Genomic DNA, 15,792 nt, shown 5'->3' with positions numbered 1-15,792 from the left:
AAAATAAAACGATCCACCAACACAGTTGGATTCATTGTATTTATTGAAGCCGGGGATATGATAAGCCTTTTCCTCAACTTTGTCGGCAGAAGAAGCGCAGAATCCACATGGCAGCTTGGAGGCTACAGAGTTGTGTTAAAGTCATACAATCAAATTCTGAATTAATTCAGTACACAAAAGCAGCCATTTGAATGCTTATATTGTCTTGATATCCTCCATACAAAAGGACAGATAGCAGAAGCTTGTCATCTCACCGCCATTAGTGGTCAAAGGCAATTCATTAAAGTTGTCAAGCCACAGTTGACTTCAACTGAGGCCAGAGTACAAAAGTTACATCAGCTGGATAATATTCAATGTTGGGAAGGACATCTAGTCATCATCATAAAAAAAAAAAAAAGGAAATTATGTAACCAAGCAGCGGGAGCACTTCATTCCTTTTAGCTAACTTACAGTTTTGGATAGAAAGTCAGCTTGGTGTGACATTTCAAAGTTTGAAATCAGAAGGGGAAAAGAAAAGTCCCTGAACATTTTGTCAATCTTCAAGACCTACAAGAAAGAATAATTGCAAAATAAAAATCTAAACTTGGGATTCCAAAGTGAAGCGTAAAGCGAAGCTTCCAATACGTAAGCAGCAAACGCTATTCGACGGTGTCCGTTCAAACCGAGAGCGCAAAAAGGCAAGTGTGCATTCTGTGTCTAACTGTTACAAAAAGAAAGCGATTCAGGAGTCGGAGGAAAAGTGCTTTGTTCGACATGTTTGGATTGGTGTGCTTATTGACTGCATACGCCCCCCGCTCACAAAGCAGTCAAAGTGGCCTCCTTTGCATCATGTCAGATGACCAATGAAGTCACCTGAACACCACCGTGGTCTTCCCATCACATTTGTATCGAAAATAGTTTGTGGAAAGGGAGCAAAAGAGGTTTGGCTGATGACAAACACAAGGTGGAAGTGAGAAATGGGGAGAGTTGATTTGCTGCTGTTCAATTTTTGTCCTTGTTCTAACTCGAATTTTCTAAACAGTCGCTTTCTTCACGACTGAAGGAGAGAGAGAAGAAAAAAAAAAAAAAGACATCGTTGATTTGCACGGTGTGTGAAGGCAGGGTGTCGCTTAAAGGCAAAGCTCATTCTAGGGCACTGAAAGGGGAAACTTGTGGTGTGGCTCTTGAAAGAAATAAAGCTGTTAAAATCTTTTTTTTTCTACACGAAACATCAACGAGGCCACAAAATTATTTTTCTAAAATAAAAAAACCCAAAGAAAATAAGAACAAGCGCAGGCTTGATGTACATGATGAAATAAGGTAAATAGAAATAAATTAACTTGTCTGACGGCGATGGCGCTACAGTGCATTTTGCTCTCCTATGGAAAAGCCAGGCACTTTGGGGAGTAAAAGTCGCAAAGACGCTGCCCAAACCAAAGAGAAGATTCTGGTGGAGCCTCAAAACCTTCTCAAACGCCAACTTAGCTGGTCAGAGGCAATGGAGCAGAATAGTATGTACACAAAAGCAAACCTGAAGCACTTTTCTTTTTCTTATTTACAGAATCCTTCGAGAGGACGAGGGCATGTTGATTTCACGCTACCGGAGACATTTGAGCACATTGATGTCGAGAATATTTCCCAAAACGGTGCTCGCGGAGGAGGAGAAAAAAAAAAAAAAAGGGGGAAACTTTGTATAAATACCTTCGCATCAGCCCGACGTTTTGTCGGCAAACATGGGACTTGAAGTTTCATGACGAACGCAATTAGGAGTTTCAATTTCAAGCCAATTCCTTCTGTGAGAAAAATTTAACCGTAGGCCAGTCAGGAGTGTTTTTTATTTTGTTTTTATAATATAGCTCAGAGACTGGGAGGCCTGCAACCCAGTCAGTCGGTCTATGGGGGGGGCGTACGTCTCCACAGACAACCTTAGTGGGAAACACTCAAAATGGAGATGAGCCAATCTGCGGGCAGCGCTATCGTCTTGTTGGCAACTTGTAAAATATTTCTCTCTCTCTCTCTTTCCCACCAAAACATTTTTTTTTTTTTTTTTTTGCTGAAACCTGCTCTGCGTTCTGACAAAGACATTGGGAATTTGGTCAACCGTTTATGCTCACATGTATACTTGAATTTCCATTATTGGCGCGTTTTTTTCCTTTTTTTGTGGTGGTGGACTTCACACTTCGTTCTCAGTCTGCGGCGGGATGTTGTTGGCGGAAACCAGGGAGTCCTGTTTGCGTGTCATTCGGTCCAACTCGGCCTGGACGTCAGTCAAACCCGGCTTCTGCCCTTGGAATAAAAGGAAGAGAGAAGCACAAAAGTAATCTCCTGTAGCTTCTGTGTGGGCTGATTTAAAAAATATATAAAAATAGCAAGCGGGTTAATGGAGCTCGCAAAGTGATGCTTTCCCATGCTGAAAGTTTGCTAGCTGGCTGGCTGCCACGGTTAAGACGTGCAAAAAGGAACCGTCAAGCAAAGACACATGCGTTATCCTCAAACCATTTGACTGGTCTCACTTGCACATTCTAATTTTGTTTAAAAAAAACAAAAACAGCCTCATTTGACAGTTAGTTGAGCGACTTGCAACGTCGTCATGGAATGTAAAGCAAAGCATTCCGTGGAGGTTTGCGTCATACAGGCCTGTGGCATGTTTCTTCCCATCTCAGGAGGTCAGCGCGCATCTCTTTTGCAAATCTCTTTTAAACATCAGGCTGTGGAGATAAAACTCCGCACGGCAAACGTTTGCCCTTCCTAACGCACGCACACACGAGGAAGGATGTCTGCACCTGTTTTTTTGGCGGAGCCTTGCACCCCAGCGCCAACAGCGCCACTTCCGGGGCTGCCCGGTGATCCCGTCTTTTTACTCAACAGGCTGTTGAAGAAGTTGGCCAACACGCCCTCCGTGGCGGCTCCCGCTGTGGGGAAATGAGCAAGTAGGCTATTTGGTGATGTCACACGTTAGCGGCGGTTCACTAGCAACCTCTCGGGGGCAGTGTTGGCATGACAAAAATGTTTTGGTTGACTTCGAGAGGTCTAAAGTAAGTCCAGATAAAAGGCGATGTTTTTCAGAAAAAAATATATGTTGTTTCATATTTGCCAGTGGGAGACTTATTTGACCTTTCATGTTGGCGTCAGGCTTTTTGACAGCAGCCATCGGGGAACCGCTGCTTAAAGTGGGCTGACCAGCACGTCCCGCGGGTCTCGGGGAACCCGACGCGGTCCGTCCCGGCGATTCCTGCCTCGTGGAAAACGGAGGGACCGCGTCAGCGCTAACAGTTAGCTGAGAGGGCGGATAGTCCGGTCAACACTTACGGTAGCTCCTCTTGTTGGCGTGGCTGGCTGCTTTGCTAACAGAGACTGTAAGAGCAAAAATAGCCGCATGACTCAGTTGCGACTGACGTGCAATGTCGGGAAAATGGCCCGAGCGCTTCCCCAAAGCGGAGTGACGAGACGTACCTGTTGTTTCATCAGGAACACCTGCTCGTCCTCCGCGTTGATCTCTTTGTCATGCACCAGCTTTGAGGCACAACGGGAGCATTTCAGATACGAGTGAAAGCAGATTTTCTCCAATGGACTGCCATACCTTTCGAACGGGAGGTTTAGTGATGAAATCTTCAAATGGGTCTTCGGGTCTGACTGTAGTGAGGTTTTCGTGCAAGATGCAGATCTTCTTGTCGTTATCCCAACCCGACGGACTAGCGGAAAACACAAAACATGAATTTAGCAGGACATCATGGCAGAATTAGGACGAGAAGACCGGAGCTCTGCTTTACTTACATGAACACCGCGTCCTTCTCCACCACGAGGGCGGGATTGCTAAATTGGAAGTCATACACTTTATGTACAAGATACTTGTAAAGCAAATCTAGGTTCTTTTCCTCTTTGGCCGAGGTGTAGATGAGACCAGCTCCATCTGTTTTGCCTAGGTCAAGGTACAAAGTAGGTTGGAGCGACATTATTATTTTTTTTCTTCCATCATTTGTAAAATGCTTGAAGGATACATTGTAAGCAAAATCGCCTAATGTGGGACTGGATGAAATCAAAGTGCTCTTCTCTGTAGTCGTGCTCCTTCTCCAATACGCCGATTGAGTCGCACTGCGAGAGAGGACAAAAATGAACGGAATAGTATTATGAAATACGACATACAGTCGTTTGACATCAGTGGTGACATCTGCTAAGAATGTCAAATCTTTGTTTCGGGGGGCAACAGTTCAGAGCCCAATCGAAAATCACGTTGAAGACATGCTTTGTATGTTTAAAGCGCCACATTTATGTGTTTTGACTTTCACGGGTCATTTTTTGTGTGTGTATGGTACAAGCAAGGATCACGCTGTAACCCATACTGTGTCGTCATGGAAACGCTTGCCAAACTCCCTTGTTTAAGCTGATTTCCCCCCCTTTTGAACTCATTTTGGCAAGTAGGACACCCCATGAAGCCATTACTGCGTCCCTAAGACGGATTTGGACCGATAAAGTTGTCTGTAGCTTTGGGATGTTTGTATTTTGTTGAATAATAAGTGCTCCCAAACAGGTTACATGAGTGGATTTTTTTTTTCCCACCCCACCATACACACCCATTTGTCTCAATGCACTGCTGTGAAAGAGAAATGGCCCATTTGAAATTCCCAGTAAGCATGTGAAGCCCTGCTGATACAGAGAAAGGTACCAAATCTCAGCCCGGGGGGGGCCTTAGTGAGCAAAAACGGTTTCTTTTGATGACTCAGATAGCACAAGGCCCAAGTCAAAAGAAAATGCAAGGAAATGCTCCGCTGGAGAGGAAAACATTTGGCGCTGTGACCGCTCATGAGGGCCCATCCGCAAAATCCAGCGATGCAAAACCTTGCCAAGACACTAAAGATTATTTTGGTTTAACCCAGGGAGATGTAAAAATGTGCCAGGGGAAATTCTGGAAAATCCTCAAATGTAGATTCAGTTTCTCTTCATTTTTTTTTTACTCCTGCTTTAAATGAGCCAGATTGCTGCCGACTGACGGATGCTTTACCTTTGTGCAAACTATTAGCACTGGAATGCCGAGGTTGTGCGTGAGTGTGTTGTCCCCGAGCGGCAACACGACATCTTCGTCTTCGCCCGCTGCCAGGGCCCGTCTCTGCGGGGAGGCGGGGGCGGCTTCCTCCGGTTCCGCGTACTCCTGGAACGCTTTGACCACTGAGAACGACGACAAGGGCGAGAAGATGTGAGCCGTGCCGTCACGTCGCTTCAATTTACAGACACGTGATCTAATTGTGATCCCGAGAAAGATGGCTGCCTTGTTTTGCAAGTCCAGCTGTTGAAGACTTTTGGCAGCCAGCCTGCGCGTGCGTGTGCTCAGATGCAGGAAGCTTTGGCCGACTTCCTCGGGAGCTTTGGAATGTAGCGAGGGAACGGCCAGCGACATCAGATTAACGTGCGTTTGGGAGCCAGTTCCTTGACTTTCAAACATGGGATCAACTTTGGAACATGGTAGAAATCCGGTCTGTCTAAGTCCAAGGGAGCAAAAGCAAGCCAAATCAATGGAATGAGCAAATTCACGGCGTTGATTTCCAAAGTAGGAGAAACCCAGATACACATTAGTAACGCTCTTGCGCGTTTAAAGAGTTTTTGTTCGAAGGTTTAACAAGTGAATGGGAGTGGAGGATGACTCCGACATTTCTTTCCCTTTTCATTGCTTCACTTTTCAATTTACTTTCTGAACCGATCGTGCAATTTAGCCGGGGGAAAAAAATCCAGCAAACAGCTCTTTTCATCAAGGCGTCCAGCCCACCTAGTGAGTTGAGCATTGCAGACGCTACCGCGCAAGGGAGGGAGGGGCGGGGAACTATGATGCAAGAGGGCTGCAACAGCTACTGGATTGGAGCCACACACACACAAATGTGTCTTGCCTCTCTCGTTTCTACGCAGCCACTCAAATTTAACTCACTTCATCTTCATTTGTTTTTTTGCCGTTTCAAAATGAAATACCGTAATTTTCGGACTATAAGTCGCAACGGAGTATAAGTCGCACCAGCCATAAAATGACCAAAAAAGTGAAAAGAAAACATATGTATGTATATAAGTCGCTCCTGAGTATAAGTCGCCCCCCCACCCAAACTATGAAAAAAAAAAACTTGACTTATAGTCCGAAAATTCATTTAGTTTTTGATTATAAGCTTGCAGAAAACTGCTTGAGTATTTGGTTTCATCTCCTGCGGCTACTGTAGGTCACATGCAGGCATCGGCCCCAAGCTAATTGTAATGTCGCTCATCGTGTTTTTGCATCATCGCGCCAAGACGGCAAACATTTAAAAGCAATTAAATGATGACTGGTGCTACGACCAAAACATCCGCAGACTAAACAATTGGCAACTCAACTTTTTACTTCCTTTCCAGTCATTTTTTTCAATATTTGTAGCTTTTATGTCGTTGTTGTGGCCTCATAAGTGATCCATCCGATGCAGAAGACGGAGAAGCAGTCTTAAAAACCATGACGTGAACAAAAAGAATCATCTGTTCTCAATAGAATGGAGCTCTTCATGAGCAGGTCTAAATTTAACAGTCGAGCACCACGGCGCCGCTTCAGTGGAGAACTTGCCCATGGCCAGAACGCACTGCTGAGGATCACAAGCTTCCTGACAATGACCTAGAATCATCTGCCACGGTCTACTCATGGTCGATGCATAATTCACATGCTGAGATTAAATCCGTTTTCATGATAGGAAGCAGAATAATGAGAAGCAACCTTTACTTACTCTTGAGCTCCATTTCTCTTAGGTCCTCTGGAGGGATCTTCAGTTTATCCACATGGTCACGTAGCACGCTGGCCCACTTCTGCAGCGACTCCATAATGGTCCAAGGCCGCGACATGTCCGCCACAAACACGGCTAGGCAATTACATAGCGACTGGGCGGAAACAGCAAACTTGAGCAAGCCTTTGTGGTACAGGTCTCCGTCCAGGATCCACACGTTACATCGTGTAAGGTCTGCCAAAGGGAAAGAATTCATTTTGAGGTTACGACAACGACTATTTATCTGACGACGGAACAGATTCCACTTGGACTCACCATCTCGGTCTTCATCGTGGACATTTAAGTATTGATATTCCAGTCCTCTGCCTCTCTTGTTGTGTTCAGCTCCTTGGAGCTTGGACATGAGTGTAGTTTTTCCTGATCCATCCTCCCCTGAAAGACATTACGGGCCGGGTCATCAGACAGTCCTCCACAGTGACGGTTTCAGACACTTACCAAATACCAGAATGTTTTTTCCTGATGGTAATTTTGAACTTGAGCGGGTCGAAACGTCACTCAATATGGAGGTCCTATAAGATAAGAGTACTGTGAGTTCAATCGCCTGTACAGCGGATTTGCAAAACAAATGTTTCTATGGAAACTCAATTGAAGTCACACAAAAGATGGCTGCCATTAGGCTATTTTTATCTATCGGAAAACTGGAATGATGTCATCTGTGCGGACATAGGCAGATAATGCTGCTGTTAGAGGCGAAGGCGTTAGCACGCTAGCTTGTTGTATGCCACATACAGGGTTGAAATGACAGCGGTTAGCTTAGCTGTGACTTGACTTACCCTTAAAAAAAAAACACCCGGTGTTAAAAACAAGAGAAATGGACATTCTTAGATTCGCTAAAGAGGCTCATTATTTACAAAGAATGCTAGCAAAGTGCTCGCCCAGCCTCAATTCGTGCTAACGCGGCTGCTAGCCGGGCCGCCGGTGTTTGCTTCCCAGCAAAACAGTGATGACAAAGCAGGCAGACAAGGCGGCTCTACTTTTCCCTGCAGAAGCCAACAGTTGTTAAAAGAGGAGGCAAACTTGCCAGAGGTCAAGTCCTTCGTCCTCCTCGTTGTTGTTGTCGCCTGCCCCGGCTACGCCCGAGAGCTGCTTCTCCAAAACGGGAGCCATCTTCTCTGTGTACGAGCACAAAGGCAGGCAAGGCCCCGCTGCTTGGCCACTCCGAGCGCCGCCCTAGTCCAAGTGGCCAAGGGTGCGTTTCATTCTGTAGCAGCGACGCCGCGCCGGGGCCGAGTGGCGGGCGGGTGGGGGCAGCGTCGAATTTCCGGTAGCATCGTTCACTTTTGGAAAAATAATAAATAAAGAATCTCATTGCACAAGTCAATCAGAAATGTCTCTAAATGTGAATAAGTAGATGAATTAAATGAATTCCCATCAGACATTTCTCAAAATGTTACTTCATCCAATCGTAAATATATTCGTTGACAATAATTTAACAGCTTTTCAAAAGCAACAATTTCACCTCGTTTTTTAAAAAGTTTTTATTTATTGTACATTATGAGATTTATAAAAGTTCTTCTGAAATGGTTTTGGCAAAACAGCTCTTGTGCTGGGAATATCCAGTAGGGGGTGCTATTTATTGAAGACTGATCGAATTATTTGTCAATGCACAAATGAAGGAAAATATAACCCGAAATAATTATATTACTAAGAAGGGAGCTCAATTATTTCCAGTTTAAATAAATATGAAACAAATCTAATTTATTTCTGGACAGCTGCAGAAGATAATACAGGTGAAAATTTTCACTATCAAAAGCGCTCACTTTTGCACTTATTGCACCTTTCATAATTTCCTAACCTATATTGATCCAAGGATTCAGAATCAGAAAACGTTTGCATGCATGTTTTCTCCCATTTTTTTTGTGGGAACAGAGTGACAGACACACAGGGGTTGTGGTTCATCTCATGGGAATTGCATTCCAGAACATTTGGATCATGTGAAACTCGGCCTTTGCTGCTGCCCCTTCGCCACTGCCGAGCCCTGCTTCCAGCGAGGCAAACATGCGAGATTGATCTTGTTTTCTTTTTCTCACAAATGCAATCTTTGTCCCATCCGTGCTACAGAAATTAGCAGCACAATCAAAAGTTCAAGACCCCAGCGCTAACAAAATTATACTGATTACATGGTTTGGGTTTTCAATATTCAAATTATAGTCACACTAATTTGTTCTGTTGGGGGAAATGAATAGAACCTCATGACTGAAAATGGAAGGCTTACAATGAATAATACAGCATTTAAATCGCGTTTGCCTATGCCGTGCGTTGTGCTTAGCATACAGAAGGGGGTGCTACGTCCCCAAGAATACTCTTTGATTGAGAAATATTTGATAGCAAATAAAGCAAAAGGGGAATAAATTTAGCCATAACATAGTGTCAAATCAATTATTAATTAAGTATCTTGAAAGACCCGAGTCACTTGATTAACTGCGACCCACGTGATCTTTTCCAACAAGTCACTTTGGTTGTTTTTCTGCTTGTTTTGAAAGACGCGGCCAAATAGGTTAGTTATGATTGTTTTTATCTTTGAATTGTTTTATTGATTCAATTTCCCCTCAAATCAAGTGATCTGATGCTGCAAACCAATCGTGTTTTTCTGAACACTTTCCCCACAACCTCTTTATCTTCTTAGCGTCTTATTTTCTAACATCTCCTAACCGACTTATTGCGCATGTCAGCTTTGCATCTCCATGTGGAGCTTATCCATGCGCAACAATGATCAGTGTCACTATTAAATTGCGTCATTTATCTCAATGACCCCTCCAATAGATAACATTTTATTTTGGCAAATCTTGTTATACTCCTGGTTGGTCAGCAGATGTACTTGGTCGTGCAGCGGAGAGGGTGTGTGCTGGAGAGGAGGGGTTAAATTCGGGAGGGTGGGTGGCTGGGTATAGATTGCAGAGGGAGCCCTGGTGGGTCAGGCTGCATTGTGATAGCGACAGATGTCCTCGGAGCCAGCCACACTGCACCCTCCTCGCACTCGCACTCGCACAGCAAGAGCGGAATCCGCCCGCAGCTGTCACTTGCAAGGCTTTCACCTCCATTAGCACATTCAAGCGGAGCCTGGAGAGCAACTGATCACTCTCTTCGCATACAGGTTAGTTAAGCCGATCATTTTTTGCTTTGGAAAATGAGCTAGTTTTCTTAAAAAACATGATCCCCCCCCCCCCCCCCCCCCATCCTGATTTCCTCAAAAGAATGCAGTTCCTCTGGGCAGCTTTCCTATTGTTGTCGCCATTCCTTTTCTCTGATTATGCAAATGGGTTTCTATTTCAATAGTAAAGCCGGGGAGTTTTTTTTCTTTTCTTCCTCTTCTTTTCTTCTCCAGACTGGTTCAGCCTGTGTGCGCTGGTGCCTCTTTAGTCTTTACCGGCAGCCGCTCAGATTTTTTTTTCCTCCTCCCCCCCCCCTCCCTTAAATGGGCCATCCATGCAGTGAATTAAAAATGCACAAAAGAGAAAGCGGAACAAAGTTATCAAGTTTCTACTAAGGTGATGGAGGATGACTTTTATTTTTGCTGAATTGATGTTTGAGAAGACGTTTTCCTCTCCGCAAAACCTGTGAACAAAAAGGGAGAAAAAAAGGAAGGCGTTGGTGACTTGAGGTGGGGGATGGACAGTGGAAAGTGCACAGTATCTTATCTCCTAATTCCACATGACTCGTCTAAACCCAGTTTGGTTTTTTGCATTAGAGCTGAGGACCCCCCTTCCTTTGTTACCTACCGGTAGACTGCTTCAGTTTTTGCTTTCATCCTTTATAAAAGCAACGAGCTCTGCTGCACACTAGTCTGTTGCTCCCTCATTGTAGTTACTTGATGATACTATTTCACAACGACCAATAAAAGGGGATTGATTAAAGCGACAAATAAGCAGTGAGCAACACCGAAATGGTTGCGATGGAGAGGTTTGAAGGCAAGACACGAGACCGTTTGAGTGAAATGGCGTAGTGGGGAGTGGCCATAGGTGGAATGGATCTGCAGCCAATCCCAGCGCGGTGCTGTGTGCCTTGATTGCTCCACTGCAGCACTATGGACAGTTCCTTGTCCCTGCATGGTTGCTCTTTGCCCATCTACCCACCCATAGGTTGGCATATGTTTGCTCATTTATTTCATTTGGGGTACACAGAAGGATTTCTATCATTGGTTTGAATATTGACATCTGTCCTAAAGCAGGTTTGGGCGAATAGTATATTTTTAAACGTATTATTTTCTTCCCTAATTCTGCAAAGCAGACGAAAAAATGGAAGTGAACACATAGTTCATTTTTTGTTAACTCAGAAAGGAAGTCTGACTGTGTGGCAATCAGCTGCTGCCTTTGATACATCCTCATTGAAAGTTCATTCCACTCGTAGACTCTTTGTGTTTTGTAGTCCCCGTAGACGAAGGTTGTTATGAAATTGTAAATAACCTCTGTAAATAATCTTCTAGTGCTGAACACAATGTGAGAAATAGTGTCCAAAAAATTACGATTCGCATCACACAACTTTTGCCCTTGAATGTATAAAAGAGGAAACTCCAATTTACTTTTGGCAACAAAGCAGACGGGAGTGACTTGCAGATGAATACCAATTATGAAGAGAATAATTTAATTGGCTTACTGGACTACACAAGAAAATAGCAACTTTTTTTTTTCCTTCAAAAATAAAACAATATTCAAGCGCCCCGATTTAAAACAAAGTATTTGACATGTGTTATGCAATTACGGTCATGAGGCTCACATCAAGAGGATGTTTTCGTTTAACATCCAGTTAGTCAAGTGAATTGAATAATCTCATTTAAACTGGGAATAAATGGAATTATCTCCGTCTTGCTTTGAGTTGATTCCATTCCAATGACTTTGGGATACTACGTTCTGAGGTTACGCAACGCCTTCATTTTTTATCACCTCTTCTCATAGGTGACACCATGGGAGGGAAACTGAGCAAGAAGAAGAAGGCTTACGATGTGAGCGATCCCAAAGAAAAAAAAGACGAGGCCGCGACACCGGTTGCGAGCGCCGACGAGTCCGGCAAAGGGGAGGTTGCGGCGGCGCCGCCCGCGGAAGCTCAATCAACCGATGCGGAAGACCAAGCCGTCGGTTCAGACGTGGCGGCGGTGACCGAAGCGGCCCAGCCGAATTCCGCTGCACCTGAAGAGCAAGCGGCAGTAGCAGAAGAACCGGCCGCAGTGAAGGAAGAAGCGGTTCCGGAAGAACCAGTCGTAGTCAAGGAAGAAGCAGCTCCTGTTCCAGAACAGGTCAAGCAAGAAGTCGCTCCAGAACCAGAGCCCGTTGTAGTCGAAGAAGAAGCGGCTCCAGTTCCAGAGGAACAAGCAGCGTCAGAGGAACCACATGAGGCACCAAAAGAAGAGGCTTCGAAAACAGAGGAATCGGGTGACATCAAAGTGGAAACAGCTCCAGTTGAAGAGCAAGCGGCTGCAGTCCAAGAAGAACCCACTGCAGCACCAGAGGAGGTGGTTCCAGTTCTAGAAGAAGCATTCCCAGAAGATGTCAAAGATGTCGTACCAAGCGAGGCAGAACCCGAGTCTGCGGCTGCACCTCAACCCGTTGAGGAACCTTCTCCGGTTAAAGAAACCAAGACAGAAGTAGAGGTTGTTCCCGCCAGTCCCGAGGAGCCACTCAAAGAGCCAGAACCTGTTCCGGTGACTCTTATTGAGACTGAGGAGATTTTGGAGGAGCCAGCCCAACCTGTGTCCGCTCAAGAACTTGCACCATCAGCTGAGCCACTAATAGACCAAGAGACAATTTCAGAGCCTAAAGCAGAGCAGGTAACAGAGCCTGAGCCAGAGAAAGAACCAGAACCAGAAGTCGACACACAGGAACCCCAAGGCCAAGAAGCCGAGCCCGATCCCACCGATGACAGCGCAGAACTCGAGACTGCCGATGTCGAGGAAACCCGGGAAACTTGTCCGCTTGCAAACCATGAACCCGTTGGAGCAGATGCGGCAGAACTTGCAGAATCCCAACCTTCTGCAGAAGAAGATGTGCCTTGCCCGGAAAGTGCGGTCCAAACAAAGATGGAAAACGGTGATCCGGAGGACGCGGTGGAAGAACCTGCTCCGCCGGCCGTGAATGGCGACTGCACAGAGGCCACGCCCCCCGAGGAATGCCTTAACGGCCTGGAGAAGTCCGCAGAGTCCCCTGTCAAGAAGCTGAGTGACTTTGAACTGAAAACGAACCTGAGCGGGGACGTCCAAGAAGTCCCCGAGGCTCTCGCCGACGTGACGGAGGCGCTGAGTACCGAGGTCACGCAGGAAGCCTGAGCTTTCGACGTCGTGTGAATGTTGACAGATGATGTCACAGAAGGTGTCAAGGAACCGCGAGAGTTTCACAAAAGCCAAAATGGCGCTTGTGTTTTTCATGCTAACTCAGGCAATTTTGTTTTGAGTTTAAAAAAAAAAAAATCAACAAAAAAAAAAATCACGCAGTCAGTCGCATGATGATAGACAGAGCTTGGTAGATGATAGCGGGTGAAAGGAAAGTTCACGGACACACTCGGGTTTGGAATCGGAGGGTTGACCCAAAACTGTTCAAACGCACGCCCGAAGAAAATTCCCGGCCAAAAGCGTAGACGTGTTATTAACGAGTGAAGTGACTAAATGTGTCTTTGTGTGTGAGCTGGATTAATATGACGCCATATTAGCTGACTTTCCTATATTCTTTCTATGATGTGCAGAGCCATACCATGTTATGGCCTTTTCTAACAAATGTGAGAACCTTCAAATGATTGAACAGAGAATAAAAAGATTGTCATAGCCCCACAGTGAGCTTCTCGTCTTTCCGTGCACGTTGTTCGACATCATCGAGGTTGATTGGAATCCCTTGCGCTTGCCAAATGAAGCAGATCGTTGCGGTACAACAACCAAGGTACAAAAGGAAATGCTAACAACCTTGCTAGCTGGGATGCCGGCTAGATTTGGGCTGATAATGAAGAGCAATGTCCTGTAGGTCCTTGTTCGCTGCAAATATTTTGGGTTATGCAATACGGCTGGCAGAAAAAAAAATCCCAATTTGTCATTGAAAGAGTTTCAGAATGGAAAGAACCCAAAAAGAAAGCTGACACCTTCACACGAAATCCGAAGCATTAACTCATTTAGACGGTTATAAACGTCAAAGATATGAACTGGGTTGGAGTTAAGACGTCTACGATAGCACGTACGGTTTTTGGGTTGATCGGCTGTTTCAGGTTTGGAGAGGCGGCTCGGCATGCCGCTCACACCCTTGTCACAAGTCCGAGGTGCTTTGTCACATAGACGCTAACGTACATACGTTAGCACAGGGGAGTCGATGAAAGTGTGTGTGTGTGTGTGTGTGTGTGAAGAGAGGTGGGAGGACAGGGGTGGTTACCCAACCGTGAACAAACTACTGGACCGTGGGTCAGAGCGAGGAGATCTGATAGGCATCATGAAAACCTTCCATAGCTTTGAGCAGCTCTCTCCGGTTTCCTAAGAAAAAAAAAAAACTTTGGTGCTGAGCATATTTATGAAAGGAATGTTGAGGAGAGGGTCTTCACGGGGGCTGGGGAGGAACAACTTGCTGATGAGGTTGTCCTCCTCTCTTTCTTAACTCATTCACTACCAACGACGTCTATAAGCGTCAATGGCGCTGAATGAGTTGAGCTTTTTTTCTCAAGAATTTTTGGCAGGCCTCACACGAAGCAGGCAGTTTTGTGCTTTTCGAATGTTCGCATTTGTAAAACATTATTTTGACTCCAATAATATGACAAGCGATGGCTTCATAAATCGACTTACAGTGTAAAACATTTCATCTTTTCTCTGGGTGTCTTTTGAAAAGGGGTGAACGGGACTCTTGTCCTTTAGCTCTTGATTTAAAGTAGCCGCTGTGAAAGGCCAAAAGGCCAGCTGCACTGCCTGGTTACCCCGAGCGAGCGACACTATGCGCTCTATACGCAAAGACTTGCACAAAGCGCCGACTGTGCTCCGACTTCTTTCTCAGCCTGCGGCCGTTAGCTAACTCTGACCGAAGCGAAAAAAAAAGAAAAGAGCCTTGAAGTAAATCCAAAGCAGCTATTTGATGAAGACGTGTATGAGGCACCCATCCGCTGAAGCTTCTTTGAAGTGCGTGATGGAAGATTATTGAAAGTTGACAGACGAAGCGTTTTTTTTTCTTAGACGGGAGAAGCGCTCACCGTTTATTTTCATTAAAGGGGAAAGTCAACCGCCAAATTTTCCTCATCTTTGTTCTGTGCAGCCCAACTAGTCAAACACAGTGATTAAAGTTTCGTTTGTGGAATGTAAATTAAACCGGCAAAATCCACTTACAGGAGGCGGCCATTTTGAACGTGACATCACAGTTGCACAAAATGGCTGCCCCCGGATTCCCAAACACAATATTCATTTAGACTCGTGGGGGAACACACAACATATTATTGTAAAGAATATTTCGGGGTTGATTTACACTTTAAGGTTTCTGATTTCGTGCGAGAGGGAAGGTTGACCCGGGATTTAATTTTTTCTGGGTTTTTCCAACGTGAGAGAAAGCCAGAATACTTTTACGTGCAGTATGTATCTTTCTTGCACTAACGTAATGTAACGTATGATTGATTCCCTGACAATGTATAATCGACTCACAATAGGAACTGGATTCCAAATGGGGGGGGAAACCAACATTAATGAACGCTAATTTTAACCCAATGCCGTCTGGAAAACTCCTGACAATACGAAGTAACAATGGCTTCAGTGTATACACCGTACGAGCGGGAATGGCTGACAAATAGGGAAGCGCAAGGCCGTGGAGCTGCAGATCCGATTAGAAATAATTAGCGTTGCTTTGCCGGAGTCACAACTTTTCAGTCTTCTTTGTTTGACCAAAGATTACAACAATGTATCATTTGAGGGAGGCGCCTTTCTGTTCATTTTGAACATTTTAAATTGTTTTTTCTGCACATGTCAAAGCTGTGGAGCGCTCAAATTCCATGTGAGTCATCACAATTCATTGAAGCTGATGACTGTGTTCTCTGGGGCAATATTCACACGTATTCGTCATATCCCGATGACGTCCGATAAACTCTTCAGGGGAAG

At 45.1% G+C, this 15,792-nt stretch overlaps 2 protein-coding genes and 1 long non-coding RNA gene across 4 annotated transcripts; 1 reads left to right on the top strand and 2 right to left on the bottom strand.

Moving 5' to 3' along the window:
- Positions 1-25: 25 nt before the first annotated feature.
- Positions 26-7,942, bottom strand: dync1li2 (dynein, cytoplasmic 1, light intermediate chain 2). Of its 2 annotated transcripts, none has more exons than XM_061276102.1 (13): positions 7,780-7,942; positions 7,194-7,267; positions 7,014-7,130; positions 6,702-6,932; positions 4,979-5,142; positions 3,978-4,071; positions 3,754-3,889; positions 3,560-3,671; positions 3,433-3,492; positions 3,289-3,333; positions 3,094-3,211; positions 2,763-2,891; positions 26-2,265 (listed from the first exon to the last, which is right to left on the bottom strand). In XM_061276102.1, the coding sequence occupies exons 1-13, from the start codon at positions 7,863-7,865 to the stop codon at positions 2,153-2,155; spliced, it is 1,479 nt and encodes a 492-aa protein (XP_061132086.1). In that variant the 5' UTR covers positions 7,866-7,942; the 3' UTR covers positions 26-2,152. The 2 variants fall into 2 exon arrangements, with proteins under 2 accessions (XP_061132086.1, XP_061132087.1); XM_061276103.1 differs by having other exon boundaries at positions 26-2,260.
- A 1,501-nt stretch (positions 7,943-9,443) lies between these two features.
- On the top strand, positions 9,444-13,514 carry si:dkey-56m19.5 (protein TsetseEP). The gene is made up of 2 exons (XM_061276292.1): positions 9,444-9,852; positions 11,651-13,514. The coding sequence occupies exon 2, from the start codon at positions 11,659-11,661 to the stop codon at positions 13,012-13,014; it is 1,356 nt and encodes a 451-aa protein (XP_061132276.1). The 5' UTR covers positions 9,444-9,852; positions 11,651-11,658; the 3' UTR covers positions 13,015-13,514.
- LOC133152586 (uncharacterized) lies at positions 10,248-11,655 on the bottom strand. Its single transcript, XR_009714157.1, has 2 exons — positions 10,478-11,655; positions 10,248-10,313 (listed from the first exon to the last, which is right to left on the bottom strand). It is a non-coding gene; the product is annotated as an uncharacterized LOC133152586 (long non-coding RNA).
- Positions 13,515-15,792: the final 2,278 nt, after the last annotated feature.

The sequence above is a fragment of the Syngnathus typhle genome, linkage group LG4, assembly GCF_033458585.1.
Source record: "Syngnathus typhle isolate RoL2023-S1 ecotype Sweden linkage group LG4, RoL_Styp_1.0, whole genome shotgun sequence".
NCBI lineage: Eukaryota > Metazoa > Chordata > Actinopteri > Syngnathiformes > Syngnathidae > Syngnathus > Syngnathus typhle.
Note: the sequence above shows the minus strand (reverse complement) of the source record. Positions and strands in the feature narration are given on the sequence as shown.

Bases quoted from the DNA above. Each gene is read 5' to 3' on its own strand.
- dync1li2 (XM_061276102.1), bottom strand. From the start codon at position 7,865: ATGGCTCCCGTTTTGGAGAAGCAGCTCTCGGGCGTAGCCGGGGCAGGC. The intron at 7,268-7,779 runs GCAAGTTTGCCT...CTTATCTTATAG, and splicing joins GACGAAGGACTTGACCTCTG to GACCTCCATATTGAGTGACG. The intron at 2,892-3,093 runs GTCAAATAAGTC...ATTTCCCCACAG, and splicing joins GCCTGACGCCAACATGAAAG to CGGGAGCCGCCACGGAGGGC.
- si:dkey-56m19.5 (XM_061276292.1), top strand. From the start codon at position 11,659: ATGGGAGGGAAACTGAGCAAGAAGAAGAAGGCTTACGATGTGAGCGAT.